The sequence below is a fragment of the Nerophis ophidion genome, linkage group LG11 (assembly GCF_033978795.1).
Source record: "Nerophis ophidion isolate RoL-2023_Sa linkage group LG11, RoL_Noph_v1.0, whole genome shotgun sequence".
Classification (NCBI taxonomy): Eukaryota; Metazoa; Chordata; class Actinopteri; order Syngnathiformes; family Syngnathidae; genus Nerophis; species Nerophis ophidion.
Window position 1 is genome coordinate 66,924,754 of NC_084621.1, and position 16,271 is coordinate 66,941,024.

At 43.3% G+C, this 16,271-nt stretch overlaps 1 protein-coding gene across 4 annotated transcripts in view; it reads left to right on the forward strand.

Annotated features, from left to right (window-relative positions):
* The window catches only part of LOC133562376 (intermembrane lipid transfer protein VPS13B-like), an 819,661-nt gene that overhangs the window by 416,354 nt on the left and 387,036 nt on the right, over nt 1–16,271 (forward strand). Inside the window, exon 35 of one of the 4 annotated variants that reach the window (XM_061916537.1) lies at nt 9,731–10,634. The exons of the other annotated variants lie outside the window; for them this stretch is intronic. Within the exon in view, the coding sequence (XP_061772521.1) occupies nt 9,731–9,838 (108 nt within the window). The 3' untranslated portion in view covers nt 9,839–10,634. Of the gene's footprint in view, nt 1–9,730; nt 10,635–16,271 lie in introns of those variants that run through there. 4 annotated transcript variants of the gene reach the window in all.

Consider the following 16,271-nt stretch of genomic DNA (forward strand, 5'->3'; position numbering starts at 1 on the left):
ATATATATATATATATATATATATGTCTTGATTGGATTATCCGGAGATTGTGATTTTTTCCCACACCTACATATATATATATATATATATATATAGATATATATATATATACATATATATATATATATGAAATACTTGACTTCGTGAATCTATGAATCTAGCGGTAAATATACTCCTCACCTCTTAACCACGCCCCCGACCACGCCCCCCACCCCCACCTACCGAAATTGGAGGTCTCAAGGTTGGCAAGTATGGCTGTCGGAGCAATGACCTTTCACCCGTGACATCACAACAGGAAGTAATCCGCCATTTTCTCAAACACATTACACACACCAAGTCAAATCAGCTCTGTTGTTTTCCGTTTTTTCGACTGTTTTCCGTACCTTGGAGACATCATGCCTCGTCGGTGTGTTGTCGGAGGGTGTAACAACACGATCAGGGACGGATTCAAGTTGACTTACGGGGAGTGTGCTAATCAGACATATCAATGGTCACGGCATGCTAATCGATGTTAACATGCTATTTAGGCTAGCTGTATTTACATATTGCATCATTATGCCTCATTTGTAGCTATATTTGCATCCAGCCTTTCCCTCCACCCACATTGAATGCCAAACAAACACATACCAATCGACGGATTCAAGTTGCACCAGTTGTCAAAAGATGCAATCGTTGGTTGGAAGGCGATCGCCGAATTTGTCCTCGTTGCCGTTGTCTGTCGTGACATGGCTCAATAGCTTCAGTTTCTTCTTCAATTTCGTTTTCGCTATCAGCCTCCACACTCCAACCATCCGTTTCAATACATGCGTAATTTGTTGAATCGCTTAACCCGCTGAAATCCGAGTCTGAATCCGAGCTAATGTCGCTATATCTTTCTGTTCTATCCGCCATGTTTGCTTGTATTGGCGTCACGCAGTGACGTCACAGGAAAATGCACGGCTGGGTATAGCGATGGTGAAAATCAGGCACTTTGACGCAGTTTTTCGGGATATTGCGTGATGGGTAAAATTTTGAAAAAAACTTCCAAAAATAAAATAAGCCACTGGGAACTGATTTTTATTGGTTTTAACCCTTCTGAAATTGTGATAATGTTCCCCTTTAAAGATTGTTTTGTGCTCAGTCTCTGTGTGCGTGACTGTGTTTAAACGCCTGAAAATGTGCAAAGCGGAGGCTTGACTAATACAGCACTTGATTATAAAGCGGAGTGCATTGCCAACCAACACGAACTGCGGTGAGAATTGGATTTACAGTAGACACGAACACATCGGTCGGTAGCCGCTTTGGTTTGTCAGTGGGTTTGAGGAATACTTTGAGTTCTTTGTATGAAGGAGCCAGTGCTCCTCTGGGGCTTCTTTTCTGTGCACATCATCTACACAACCACACATAAATAGTAAGTTTGAACAGAGAAGACGACTTTTATTGTTGTCATGTTTTAAAGCCTTTAGTTGTGTGCGCCAACTCTCCATTATTCTGTTGTTTTTGACAAAAAAGCAATCCAGATGTTCCCTCAGATGAAGGGTGTCCGCATATAAAACGAACTGCAGTTTTTCTTCCCCGTGTCCCCGCTAGAAGATGTTACACTGTTAAAGCTTGGAAGCTCAGTTCGTCCTTAACTATCTATTTATCTTTCCTGTCACAGCGGCAGCGGAACATCAGAAGCACATTAGATTCCGACCTGATTCTGGATCCTTTTCTGCGGACAAGTGAGCTGTGGCAGGGATCGCCGCACCTTGCGATGAGTGTTTCATTTTGTCTCCGAGAGACAGAAATAATAAAAAAACAAAAACACGAGCGCAGTACAGGAAGCTTGACAGGGAAGGCAGCAGAAAACAAGAAAAAAATGGTGAGACTGAGTGAAGCCGAGGGCGATGTTTGCTTTGATTTCTGCCTCTTTCCAAAGGGTTTTCTGGAAATATAGGAGCTGACGTTCCTCAGAGGTGCGCTCTTAACCAGTCAACCTGGCCATTAATGCTCTCTGAGGGCTCGATCCCTTTTCCCCTCCAACCCCTTTCCCATCCTGCTCAGCTCTATTTTCATTTGCCCTGTTGCTGCTGAGTACAATAATAAATAATCCTCCCTATTCAGCCATCTCCCTTTCCATTTTGGCAGCTCCGCATCTGTTTAGTAAGTGCTGTTGTCTCATCCCATCTTTGCACCGATTCTTAGCCAGGGTTCATCTCGCTGCCCTTCTTTTGTTATGAAACTAAATATTTTTTCCCCTTTTTCCCCCATCTCTCACTGACCCTCCTGTTTGAATCAACTGCTAATTGACAGCCAGTAACAACAAGTCACCTTGCCTGTTCGCTCTCTGCACCCTAACTCACCCACTTCTCAAAGCATCAATGTAGCTTAAATCCGAGCCCTTGGAAACTCAATCTATTTGAGATCAGTAGCAGCTGAATTTGCTCTCCCCACCATGGGTTTTGGCAAAATTGGCGTGAAACTCCAGATTAAATCACGAGGGTTGAAATTTTGTCAGCGTCTTTTAGGGCAGACAGCGAGCCCCCGCGGTCAACTCTCAGATCGGGTGTCGACTCAGGTGAACGGAGCCAGGAGAGCCCTGGGTCTGTGCCTGCGAAGGAAACCGGGTCAGAGACCCAGGGGACCAGTAAAACCAGGTCACACCAGGCCAACTCGTGCAGACACATACCGAGCTAGACGGTTTCTTTTTTTAAGGGGATAAAAAAAGGAAAAGGATTTCTTTCTCACCTGTAAAAGCAAGATTTGTTTTACCCACAAAAACAAGCCGTAGCGGGTATTGAGTTCTCTTTGGATTATGTAGTGAAATTCGTAGTTTTGCATGTATTTGCCTGGTCTTTTGCCTAGTCAAAATTATGTAGTAGAGACATTAATGATTCCCGAAAAGGTCCTCCGAACCAGAATTGTTCAAAAAGAAAACAAATGAAGGCATTTTCTCTGCGGAGCATGTCCTACATGTTTGTGTGGTGTACGTGTGTGTTTTTGTATTTCTACCCTTCTTGAGACATCAACAAGGAAAAGTACTTTCCATCTGAGGACCGGTGAACCAGTTAGGACCGAAATAAGGGTCCTAATATGGAAAACCATTGTTTCTATTAGAGAACCAAATTCTAGAGTCTGTGAACATTGCTCCAAAGTCAGGATTTTTTTATTGATTTAATTTGCATAGAAAAGTAAACATTGACAGGTGCAAAGGCAGCAATATATGATAAAACAAGACGGCAGCTAAGGAAGGACTTCCCTATTCATTCCCAAAAAAAAACAGCCAGGTGAACAGCTGATTGTACGACTTCCGGCGCTAACGTAAGACAACCCGCGTCAAATATGTGACCATAGGATGAACAAATACACTACGGTACTAAGACTATAGTGGCCATAAACAGTTGGCTTCTAAAGCTGGTTTGGCCAAAGTGCGACACAGGGGCCATCTGTGGTCCAAAACTCGTTTGTCATCGGCCATAAGCACATTACAAAAAACTAAAGATAGAGTTCTCATTTGTACCCTTGGTGGTGAAATCTATCAAAATTAGGGTGGTCCCAAAAAGGAGGGATTTTTCAAATTGACTGTGTGTCGGTTTTAAAAGTGCTCCCCCACCTGTCAACATATGAAATAACAAGTGTGTGTAAAAATTTGAAGTGCTCCCCCCTCTGGTGAACATAAGTAATCACAAGTGTGTGTAAGAAATTGAATCGCACCCCCCTTGGCCAAAGTGAATAAAAAAATATTTAAAAAGGTATATAGAGACATACTGTAAGAACAAAGTAAATAATGAAGATTAAAAACCAATTGGAAACAAACTAAAAATAATTAGAAAAAAAACATACCTATGTATATATTACACTTTATATATCTGGAAAGGTAACACATGCAATTGTGTGTGTGTGTGTGTGTGTGTGTGTGTGTGTGTGTGTGTGTGTGTGTGTGTGTGTGTGTGTGTGTGTGTGTGTGTGTGATTAGAAGTGGGTTTCTGTTGATGTCCCACTATGACATTCATGTGGTTGCAAATTATCTGTTCTTATAATTTCCTAAAGTCCTCATGCAAATATAGTAGTACCTTAATTTACGAGCTTAATTGGTTCCGTGACGGTGCTCTTAACTTAAAACACTTGTATCTCAAAACAACAGTTCCCTTTAAAATCAACTGAAATCCATTTAATCGGTGTGTGGCTCCCAAAACAAGACAGTTTTAACATCGATCATGCCTGTTAAAAAGTAAACACATTTTTAGATGAGATGTTTGAAGGCTAGAGTATACAAATCAATCAATCAATCAATCAATGTTTACTTATATAGCCCTAAATCACGAGTGTCTCAAAGGGCTGCACAAACCACCACGACATCCTCGGTAGGCCCACATAAGGGCAAGGAAAACTCACACCCAGTGGGACGTCGGTGACAATGATGACTATGAGAACCTTGGAGAGGAGGAAAGCAATGGATGTCGAGCGGGTCTAACATGATACTGTGAAAGTTCAATCCACAATGGATCCAACACAGTCGCGAGAGTCCAGTCCAAAGCGGATCCAACACAGCAGCGAGAGTCCCGTTCACAGCGGAGCCAGCAGGAAACCATCCCAAGCGGAGGCGGATCAGCAGCGCAGAGATGTCCCCAGCCGATACACAGGCAAGCAGTACATGGCCATCGGATCGGACCGGACCCCCTCCACAGGGGAGAGTGGGACATAGAAGAAAAAGAAAAGAAACGGCAGATCAACTGGTCTAAAAAGGGAGTCTATTTAAAGGCTAGAGTATACAAATGAGTTTTAAGGTGAGACTTAAATGCTTCTACTGAGGTGGCATCTCAAACTGTTACCGGGAGGGCATTCCAGAGTACTGGAGCCCGAACGGAAAACGCTCTATAGCCCGCAGACTTTTTTTGGGCTTTGGGAATCACTAACAAGCCGGAGTCCTTTGAACGCAGATTTCTTGCCGGGACATATGGTACAATACAATCGGCAAGATAGGATGGAGCTAGACCGTGTAGTATTTTATACGTAAGTAGTAAAACCTTAAAGTCACATCTTAAGTGCACAGGAAGCCAGTGCAGGTGAGCCAGTACAGGTGTAATGTGATCAAACTTTCTTGTTCTTGTCAAAAGTCTAGCAGCCGCATTTTGTACCAACTGTAATCTTTTAATGCTAGACATGGGGAGACCCGAAAATAATACGTTACAGTAGTCGAGGCGTTATGTGGCTCCTTAGTCCCTTTCCTTAGCAAACCACCTGCCGCCCATCTTCACTAATGTGAGGTTGCTGCTGTTTCCCTTGCTGACGCAGACATGGCTGTCTGGCAGCACCAGAAGGAATTTTAGCAGGACATTACAAGACCTAATCAAAAGCATCCCTACTGTTTTTTTTTTTAAGTCCCCCAAGCCTTTGCTTTTATGAACCACAAACCCAGTCTTGAAGACTTTGGAGTTTGAAGTCCCTTTTGTTGTTTGTTTGTTGAAAACACGAAGCCCAAGCTAATGACGTTAAGTTAAAAGCATTACTGAATTTTGAATGACCGGCCTTAAGAGCTCGTATTGTAACCTAAGAATGCGCCTTTGGTTTTTCTTTTACATTCCCATTCCGTGCATTACCCCATAAATATAAACTGAGATGAAATAAATATTACATTAAATTCAAGATGTCTTCGAATATGGTCTTTTTACTTTCCCAGTACACAGCATAGTTTTAATGTCCACATCTCATTTTCTCTCAGTAGCCTGCCCACAGACACAATGAGCCTACCTCATTCAGGGACTCGCATGTGTAAACACTGCAGCCTGAATATTAGATTAGAGCATTAACCCCACAAAATTCTCCAAACCAAATAGTGACAGTGACAACTAATGAGAGCCAGTTGTTCTCAGTGTCTTTTTTTTTTCAGCAAGAAGTCAAATAGGCAGGAAAGGAGGACAAAGTACTAAAAGTCGGGATGACGAATGTGCTTCTCTGGTGGGCATGAATGACACCAACAGACTTGTGTCTCTCATTCATTCATTTCTTATCGCAATCCCCCACACATCAGGGGTCTCATTCAAAGTGTGCATATGAATCCTACTGCACAAAGGATTAATATATCGTGTATACAAACATTCAGATTTATACAAGCTTGCCGTTAATCTTCCATTTATAAATCACCCTCTGCCCCCTTCAATGCAAAGCATCTCGTGAATGAAATGAAATACATTGATTGATTGTATGAGACTTTTATTAGTAGATTGCACAGTACAGTACATATTCCGTACAATTGACCACTAAATGGTAACACCCCAATACGTTTTTCAACTTGTAAGTCGGGGTCCACGTTAATCATTTCATGGTATAAAGCAGGGGTCTCAAACTCAACTCACCTGGGGGCCACTGGATGCAGAAATTGGGTGAGGCTGGGCCGCGAGAAAAGATTTCTTAAAAAATGTAACATGCACTTTTTAATGAATTCACCTTCTATGAATTCACCTTTTTTTCCGGGAGACTCCTGAATTTCAGTGCACCTCCCGACAATCATTTTCCTGAATTTGTCCCAATTTTCACCTGGCCGACATTATTAAGGGCTGCCGTGACTGCACTGCCTTTAACGTCCTCTACAACAGTGGTTCTCAACCTTTTTTCAGTGACGTACCCCCTGTGGAATTTTTTTTAATTCATCCATCCATTTTTTACCGCTTATTCCCTTTTGGGGTCGCGGGGGACGCTGGCGCCTATCTCAGCTACAATCGGGCGGAAGGTGGGGTACACCCTGGACAAGTGGCCACCTCATCGCAGGGCCAACACAGATAGACAGACAACATTCACACTCACATTCACACACTAGGGCCAATTTAGTGTTGCCAATCAACCTATCCCCAGGTGCATGTCTTTGGAAGTGGGAGGAAGCCGGAGTACCCGGAGGGAACCCACGCATTCACGGGGAGAACATGCAAACTGCACACAGAAAGATCCGGAGCCTGGATTTGAACCCAGGACTGCAGGACCTTCGTATTGTGAGGCAGACGCACTAACCCCTCTAAACCGGGTAATTCAAGTACCCCCTAATCAGAGCAAAGCATTTTAGTTGCAAAAAAAAGATAATGAAGTAAAATACAGCACTATGTCATCAGTTTCTGATTGATTAAATTGTATAACATGGGACATGTCCACAAAAAATCTAGCTGTCAACACAGAATATTGCATTGTTGCATTTCTTTTCACAGTTTGTGAACTTACATTCATATTTTGTTGAAGTGGTATTCAATAAATCTGTTTATTAAGTATTTATGACCGACTGCTATTTTATAGAATGTTTTTGATAAATCTCACTTAACCCTTGGCATACCTTCACATAGTGTACCATCTATAATAGAACTAGTTCTCTACAACTCGTCATTGCGCACATAACACAACTACATCATGTTGTGCGAGACTTGTGCAGAAGAACAATAGCAGCTGCAAGATTAGATTAGATTAGATCAGGGGTGCTCACACTTTTTCTGCAGGTGAGCTACTTTTCAATTGACCAAGTCGAGGAGATCTACTTCATTCCTATTTATAATTTATATTTATTTATTTATGAAAGAGACATTTTTGTTAACAAGTTAATGGTGTTTAATGATAATACAAGCATGTTTAACACACATAGATTCCTTTCTTTCATGAAGACAAGAATATAAGTTGGTGTATTACCTGATTCTGATGACTTGCATTGATTGGAATTAGACAGTGGTGCTGATAACGTCCGCATTTTCAAATGGAGGAAAAAAAAAGTCCTCCTTTCTGTCCAATACCACATGAAAGTGGTTGGATTTGGCATCTCATTTGTCCAACTTGCATACTCGTTTTTAAACACTTTGTTATGAGAGTAGCATATGTGTGTGGCCCTTTAATGTCTGGCAGCAGGTGAGTGACGTCAGTGAGTGTGCGGGTGGGCAAGCAAGTGAGAAAGCGGGGGAGAAATACATTGGCATAAAACTCCGTAGCTTGCTAGCTTGTGCACGCTAGCTTTCTGAGACTCTTATTTTGTTAGCACAGGCAGGATGAAACAGGTCTTTTATGGTGAAGACAGGAACTGTGCAGTCGGTCTTTAGAGTTTTGACAGTAGGTACGGAGTCTCTAGAAATAAAATGTGTTTCTCTGCGTCCGCCCTGTTAGTGATTTTTTTCTTAAATATGAGCTCGCAGCAGCCAGCGTCATCTCACAAGATCCTCGGGTGCCGAGAATGTCAAACAACTGACGAAAGTGAAGTCTTGGTATGATTGATGATTGCTCATTTTTATGTCTATTTTTTAATGCCTGGCTTGAGATCGACTGACACACCCTCCGAGATCGACCAGTCGATCGCGATCGACGTAATGGGCACCCCTGGATTAGATAGTACTTTATTTATTCCGTCAGGAAAATTACAATTTTCAGCACAATCCCATTCAAGATCAAAGAAACATTACAGGGAGACAGAACAGGATCGCTGACGGGTCTGCCGGCTTCCAGCGCCCCTTACAAAAAAGATGAGATACAGGTAAACAGGCCGAGTCATACCAAAGACTATAAAATGGGACTCATTACCTCCCTGCTTGGCACTCAGCATCAAGGGTTGGAATTGGGGGTTGAATCACCAAAATGATTCCCGAGCGCAGCCACCGTTGCTGCTCACTGCTCCTCTCACCTCCCAGGGGTTGAACATGGGTATGGGTCAGATGCAGAGGATAATTTCACCACACCTAGTGTGTGTGTGTAACTATCGATGGGACTTTAACTTTAATTTGTTAAAGACTCTGAAACTTTATGCAGCCTCTAACTTATACTGTATACGATTTTAAGTTAGTCTTTTTTTTGTTATCTCATAATGGTCAAAATTTTCAACCAACCTTTCACTCTGTTTTCATGTAGAATTCTTAATCCCTTTCTTCACAGTCTAATGTAATTTTACTTCATCCTGCAGTTATTGTGACTTTATAAGGGTTCGTTTGTCACATCCGGCTGTCAGAATTTATTTGTTGATCTGAATCAGGTCTTTGGTTTGGATTGGTCGGGGATTGCTGAAGTAATAAATCTCCAATGGAGCTCCGAGGAATGGTGTGTGTCAGTGCTATTAAATCACGCCTTGCTCGAGATTAGGAGCAGGGCATGGTGGGTTTGGCCGGCGTCTCTGTGGATCCCGAGTCGCACTCAGTCAACCTGCTTAAGGCCGCTTACTGTCATTACTCTGGATTTAGCTGCGTTTTCCTCAGCAACAGAAATATGAGTTGTAATGCGGCAGCCTATGTCTTCGTAAACTAATACTGCACCAAGGCACAGGGCAGATCCAGGTTTTGAAGTCAAGACAATTATAGAAGCAAGATGTTGGCTGCTGTTTGTCCCATGACCAGGTTTTTGTTGAGGAGCTTACTGTCCCTGTCCATTTGGACCACATTAAATCTCTATTTTGCCAATGTTTCTTTTCATCATCCAGCCTTTTTAATTCTTTGTTTTTATGCCAGGACTTTCCCAGACCCCGAGGTACTTGAAAAAAAGACAAACATCATTGATTGTCGTTTCTCTTACAACTTAATTTTTCGTACGCATGTAAGTACCATATTTAGCAGCACAACGGTCTTATCAAACGGGGTTCTTTCCTTTCTTGGCTTCTCCTCCACATGGTGGAAAGTTTTCCATCTGACCCAGTGCTTTAGGAATGTCCACTTGCATAAATTGTTCTGTCATTAAGATGCTTCTCTTCCTTTAGTATGTTGTTTAGTGTGCCATGAGGAGAATTGGTGAGTTTCTGACATGGCTATTTCTCCAAATATTTCAGACGGAGGAGATGCTCTGTGGCCTGGGAAAAGTGCAGTGTGTGGTGGTGTCCTTCATACTCCTTAAAGACATGTCATTAAAACCCCAAAGGAGGAAAACCACCCACTAGAATTTTTGAGCACAGGGAGCTTGTTAAAATGGCCCCTCTTGGCGCCCTCAGCTTTGGAGTATGCCATGTTTAAAGTACAGTTGACAGTCACTCCGAGGCACTCAACATCCATTTCCAAGCTCCAAGGTTGTGACCTTTCATTGCTTCTTTGTTGTGGTTCAGTTAAAGTGCATTACAGGTTGCCTTTTGTTACTTAAAACAAAGTTGGATCTATTAAGAAAAAAAGTCTGCCCCTTTGATGCCTTTCTTGCTTGCGGCCAAGGCATACAGAAAGAGGTGACTTCACATTATAAATGTCTTCCCCCCACTGTTTTCCACTTGAAAATGAGCGGATAAATTACAGCCTTTTTGGCGTTTAGAAACCTATTATTGTTGTTATTTTTTATTAAGATGGGGTCTTGCTATTTGATTTTTTTCCCCCTGTCCGACACACAAAAGAACAGAGGCTCGCTATCGGCTTTATGCTTCTGGTAAACAATAGCGGGTAGCACAACAGGGGGTCAAACGTATAAACTCTGATGGCGTCAAGATAAAGTAGTTCATTCACATGCAGACGTCCTACAAGCAAGTAGCTCAACTGTATTGTGCCGTCACAAAGATTTAGTAATATGACTTCCCATGTTTTTAATGGGAATTCTACGGGAGTCGCCAGAGAACATGAAGAAAAGTGTCAAACATTGTTTCGGCAAGAAGTAATAAAAAGAGAGCTCAAAGTTCCATGGCCAAAGTGATATTACAGTGGCTTTCAACTTTGCAACTCTGAAAAGAACCACATTTTTACCGAAATAGTTAAAAACAACACACAATGTTTATACTCTGATGTTTGTCAATTTGGAAAAGATTTTCATTATTCTGGTTCCGGTTTGGTAACCGCAGGATTAGGTCTCTGCTTTTTGCAGATGATGTGGTCCTGATGGCTTCATCTGGCCGGGATCTTCAGCTCTCGCTGGATCGGTTCGCAGCCGAGTGTGAAGCGACCGGAATGAGAATCAGCACCTCCAAGTCCGAGTCCATGGTTCTCGCCCGGAAAAGGGTGGAGTGCCATCTCCGGGTTGGGGAGGAGACCCTGCCCCAAGTGGAAGAGTTCAAGTACCTAGGAGTCTTGTTCACGAGTGAGGGAAGAGTGGATCGTGAGATCGACAGGCGGATCGGTGCGGCGTCTTCAGTAATGCGGACGTTGTACCGATCCGTTGTGGTGAAGAAGGAGCTGAGCCGGAAGGCAAAGCTCTCAATTTACCGGTCGATCTACGTTCCCATCCTCACCTATGGTCATGAGCTTTGGGTCATGACCGAAAGGATAAGATCACGGGTACAAGCGGCCGAAATGAGTTTCCTCCGCCGTGTGGCGGGTCTCTCCCTTAGAGATAGGGTGAGAAGCTCTGCCATCCGGGAGGAACTCAAAGTAAAGCCGCTGCTCCTCCACATCGAGAGGAGCCAGATGAGGTGGTTCGGGCATCTGGTCAGGATGCCACCCGAACGCCTCCCTAGGGATGTGTTTAGGGCACGTCCAACCGGTAGGAGGCCACGGGGAAGACCCAGGACACGTTGGGAAGACTATGTCTCCCGGCTGGCCTGGGAACGCCTCGGGATCCCCCGGGAAGAGCTAGACGAAGTGGCTGGGGAGAGGGAAGTCTGGGTTTCCCTGCTTAGGCTGTTGCCCCCGCGACCCGACCTCGGATAAGCGGAAGATGATGGATGGATGGATGGATGGATTTTCATTATTTTGCCTGTGCATTTTTTCGTGACCAACATTCTTTTCTTTCAGATCTATAAAGTTTCTACTATTCCAGTCAGAAATGTACTGAACTCCATCCATTATAGGCTTAAATGTATTATTACTTTTAGGCACAAAATCATTTATTTGAACATTAGAATGAATGTTAATACAATGATTTTGTACTCAAGAATTAGGTGCACATTTCTGAATTTATGTTGGATTGTCTAATGTCCACAAGATTAGAATTATACCTACAGGCTCAATTAAATACACTCTATATTACAGTCACTAAGATCGTATATAATATACAAACCCCGTTTCCCTATGAGTTGGGAAATTGTGTTAGATGTAAATATAAACGGAATACAATGATTTGCAAATCCTTTTCAACCCATATTCAGTTGAATGCTGTACAAAGACAACATATTTGATGTTCAAACTCATAAACTTTTTTTTTTTGCAAATCATAATTAAGTTACAATTTCATGGCTGCAACACGTGTCAAAGTAGTTGGGAAAGGGCATGTTCACCACTGTTTTACATCACCTTTTCTTTTAACAACACTCAATAAACGTTTGGGAATTGAGGAAACCAATTGTTGAAACTTTGAAAGTGGAATTATTTACCATTCTTGTTTGATGTACAGATCAAGTTGTTCAACAGTTTGGGGTCTTGTTGTCGTATTTTACGCTTCATAATGCACCACACATTTGAGATGGGAGACAGGTCTGGACTGCAGGCGGGCCAGGAAAGTACCCACAATCTTTTAGTACGAAGCCATGCTGTTGTAACACGTGGCTTGGCATTGTTTTGCTGAAATAAGCAGGAGCGTCCATGCTAACGTTGCTTGGATGACAACATATGTTGCTCCAAAACCTGTATGTACCTTTCAGCATTAATGGTGCCTTCACAGATGTGTAAGTTACCCATGCCTTGGGCACTAATGCACCCCCATACCATCACAGAGGCTGGCTTTTGAACTTTGCGCCTATAACAATCCGGATGGTTATTTTCCTCTTTGTTCCGGAGGACACCACATCCACAGTTTCCAAATATTATTTAAAATGTGGACTCATCAGACCACAGAACACTTTTCCACTTTGCATCAGTCCGTCTTAGATGAGTTCGGGCCCAGCGAAGCCGGCGGCGTTCCTGGGTCTTATTGATAGATGGCTTTCGCTTTGCATATTAGAGTTTTAACTTGCACTTACAGATGTAGCGACCAACTGTAGTTACTGACAGTGGTTTTATGAAGTGTTCCTGAGCCCATGTGGTGATATCCTTTACACACTGATGTCGGTTTTTGATGCAGTGCCGGCTGAGGGATCAAAAGTCCGTAATATCATCTCTTACGTGCAGGGATTTCTCCAGATTCTCTGAACCTTTTGATGATTTTACGGACCGTAGATGGTAAAATCCCCAAATTCCTTGCAATAGCTCTTTGAGAAATGTTGTTCTAAAACTGTTGGACAATTTGCTTACAAAGTGGTGACCCTCACCCCATCCTTGTTTGTGAATTACTTAGCATTTCATGGAAGCTGCTTTTATACCCAATCATGGCACCCACCTGTTCCCAATTAGCCTGCACACCTGTGGGATGTTCCAAATAAGTGTTTGATAAGCAATTCTTAACTTTGTCAGTATTTATTGCCACCTTTCCCAACTTCTTTGTCACGTGTGGCTGGCATCAAATTCTAAAGTTAATGATTATTTGCAACAAAAAACAATGTTTATCAGTTTGAACATCAAATATGTTGTCTTTGTAGCATATTCAACTGAATATGGGTTGAAAATTATTTGCAAATCCTTGTATTCCGTTTTTATTTACATCTAACACAATTTCCCAACTCATATGGAAACAGGGTGGGAAATATAATAAACTGTCGAAGATTCCATGTTTTTTTTTTGGCCAAGCTTTGTTAATGATAATAATTGACTGCAGCCGATGGTGGTGTGTCTTTGGCAGCATGCTGTACAAATTAGGAGTGTACGGTATATTTTTTTCAAGTCATTACCGACAACTTGCTGCTTCTGTAGACCAATACCGATAAATTATTTGTATCTATTATTCTTTACACTTCGATTGAATTTTAGTGCGTGCACACCTGGAGACAGGAAACCTAAACAAAGATGGATATGACCAACTGTACCTGTAGATAACCCTGGTCTTTCTTTTCAGTTGACTTTGTAGCACTTTCTTTAGCAGCAGGCTACTTCTTAGGTTTTGAAACACCGTTGTAGCAATGCTAGCGTTTCAAGTGGCTGGAAAAAGTTGGATGTGTTAAAGCCTGATGTTGTTTGCCGAACATTTGGTACAAATAGCACACACAATGTCTTCCTCTGAAACCTGGACAAAGTGAAATGCTTGTTTACAATGAGCTGAGGAGAAGCTGACAACAGGCTTACACCACAGCAAGTAGGAAAACAGGAGTGTTTGTTTTGTTCACCAGATAAGATTTTATTTATCATTTATTATTATTTTTTTAATGATTCGAGATTTGACGATGTGACCTCATAAATCGTCAAATTGACATGATCTTCAGCTCTCACTGGATCGGTTCGCAGCCGAGTGTGAAGCGGCCGGAATGAGAATCAGCACCTCCAAGTCCGAGTCCATGGTTCTCTCCCGGAAAAGGGTCCAGTGCCATCTCCGGGTTGGGGAGGAGACCCTGCCCCAAGTGGAGGAGTTCAAGTACCTAGGAGTCTTGTTCACGAGTGAGGGAAGAGTGGATCGTGAGATCGACAGGCGGATCGGTGCGGCGTCTTCAGTAATGCGGACGTTGTACCGATCCGTTGTGGTGAAGAAGGAGCTGAGCCGGAAGGCAAAGCTCTCAATTTACCGGTCGATCTACGTTCCCATCCTCACCTATGGTCATGAGCTTTGGGTCATGACCGAAAGGATAAGATCACGGGTACAAGCGGCCCAAATGAGTTTCCTCCGCCGTGTGGCGGGGCTCTCCCTTAGAGATAGGGTGAGAAGCTCTGCCATCCGGGAGGAACTCAAAGTAAAGCCGCTGCTCCTCCACATCGAGAGGAGCCGGATGAGGTGGTTCGGGCATCTGGTCAGGATGCCACCCGAACGCCTCCCGAGGGAGGTTTTTAGGGCACGTCCAACCGGTAGGAGGCCATGGGGAAGACCCAGGACACGTTGGGAAGACTATGTCTCCCGGCTGGCCTGGGAACGCCTCGGGATCCCCAGGGAAGAGCTAGACGAAGTGGCTGGGGAGAGGGAAGTCTGGGCTTTCCTGCTTAGGCTGCTGCCCCCGCGACCCGACCTCGGATAAGCGGAAGAAGATTGATGGATGGATGGATGTGTCCAATATATACAGTCCTAGTCAAACGTTTACATACACTTGTGAAGGACATAATGTCATGGCTGTCTTGAGATTCCACAACTCTTGTTTTTTTGTTATTGGAGCACATACTTGTTTGTCACAAAAAAATATTCATGAAGTTTGGTTCTTTTCTGAATTTATTATGGGTCTACTTAAAATGTGACCAACATCTGTTGGGTCAAAATTATACACCCAGCAACATCCATCCATCCATTTTCTACCGCTTATTCCCTTTTGGGGTCACGGGGGGCGCTGGCGCCTATCTCAGCTACAATCGGGCGGAAGGCGGGGTACACCCTGGACAAGTCTCCACCTTATCGCAGGGCCAACACAGATAGACAGACAACATTCACACTCACATTCACACACTAGGGCCAATTTAGTGTTGCCAATCAACCTATCCCCAGGTGCATGTCTTTGGAAGTGGGAGGAAGCCGGAGTACCCGGAGGGAACCCACGCATTCACGGGGAGAACATGCAAACTCCACACAGAAAGATCCCGAGCCTGGATTTGAACCCAGGACTGCAGGAACTTCGTATTGTGAGGCAGACGCACTAACCCCTCTTCCACCGTGAAGCCCAGCAACAAACATTATCAATTTTGACATGACCTCTTAACTTCATGTGTGTGATTATGATTGATGACACCTGTGGACTTCTCTAAGCCCATTTAAATTGGGCTCATGTGATGCAGTCATTAGACCCGGTTACAAACGCAACAATGGGAAAGTCAAAGGAACTCAGCACAGATCTAAAAAATATGAATCATTGACTTGAACAAATCAGGAAACTCACTCGGAGCCATTTCAAAGCAGCTTAAGATCCCAAGAGCAACTGTGCAGACAATTGTTCGTAAGTATAAAGTGCACGACACAGTTTTGTCACTGCCACGATCAGGAAGAAAACGCAAGCTATCACGTGCAGCTGAGAGAAAATTGGTCAAAATGATGAAGAGTCAACCAAAAAGCAGGTCTGCAATGAATTAAAAGCTGCTGGAACACAGTTGTCAGTGTCCACAGTGTTTTGCATCACCATGGATTGAGAGGGTACCATGCAAGAAGGAAGCCCTTGCTCCAGAAGCGACACCTTAAGGCTTGTCTAAAGTTTGGTGGGCAAAGATAATTCTGTGGTTGGATGAAACAAAAATTGAGCTGTTTGGCCACTATACCCAGCAATATGTTTGGAGGAGAGAAGGTGAGGCCTTTAATTCCAGGAACACCAATTCCTACCATCAAGCATGGTGGTGGTAGTATTATGCTCTGGGCCTGTTTTGCTGCCAATGGAACTGGTGCTTTACAGAGAGTAAGTGGGACAATAAACAAGAAGGACTACCTCCAAATTCTTCAGGACAACCTAAAATCATCAGCCTGGAGGTTGGGTC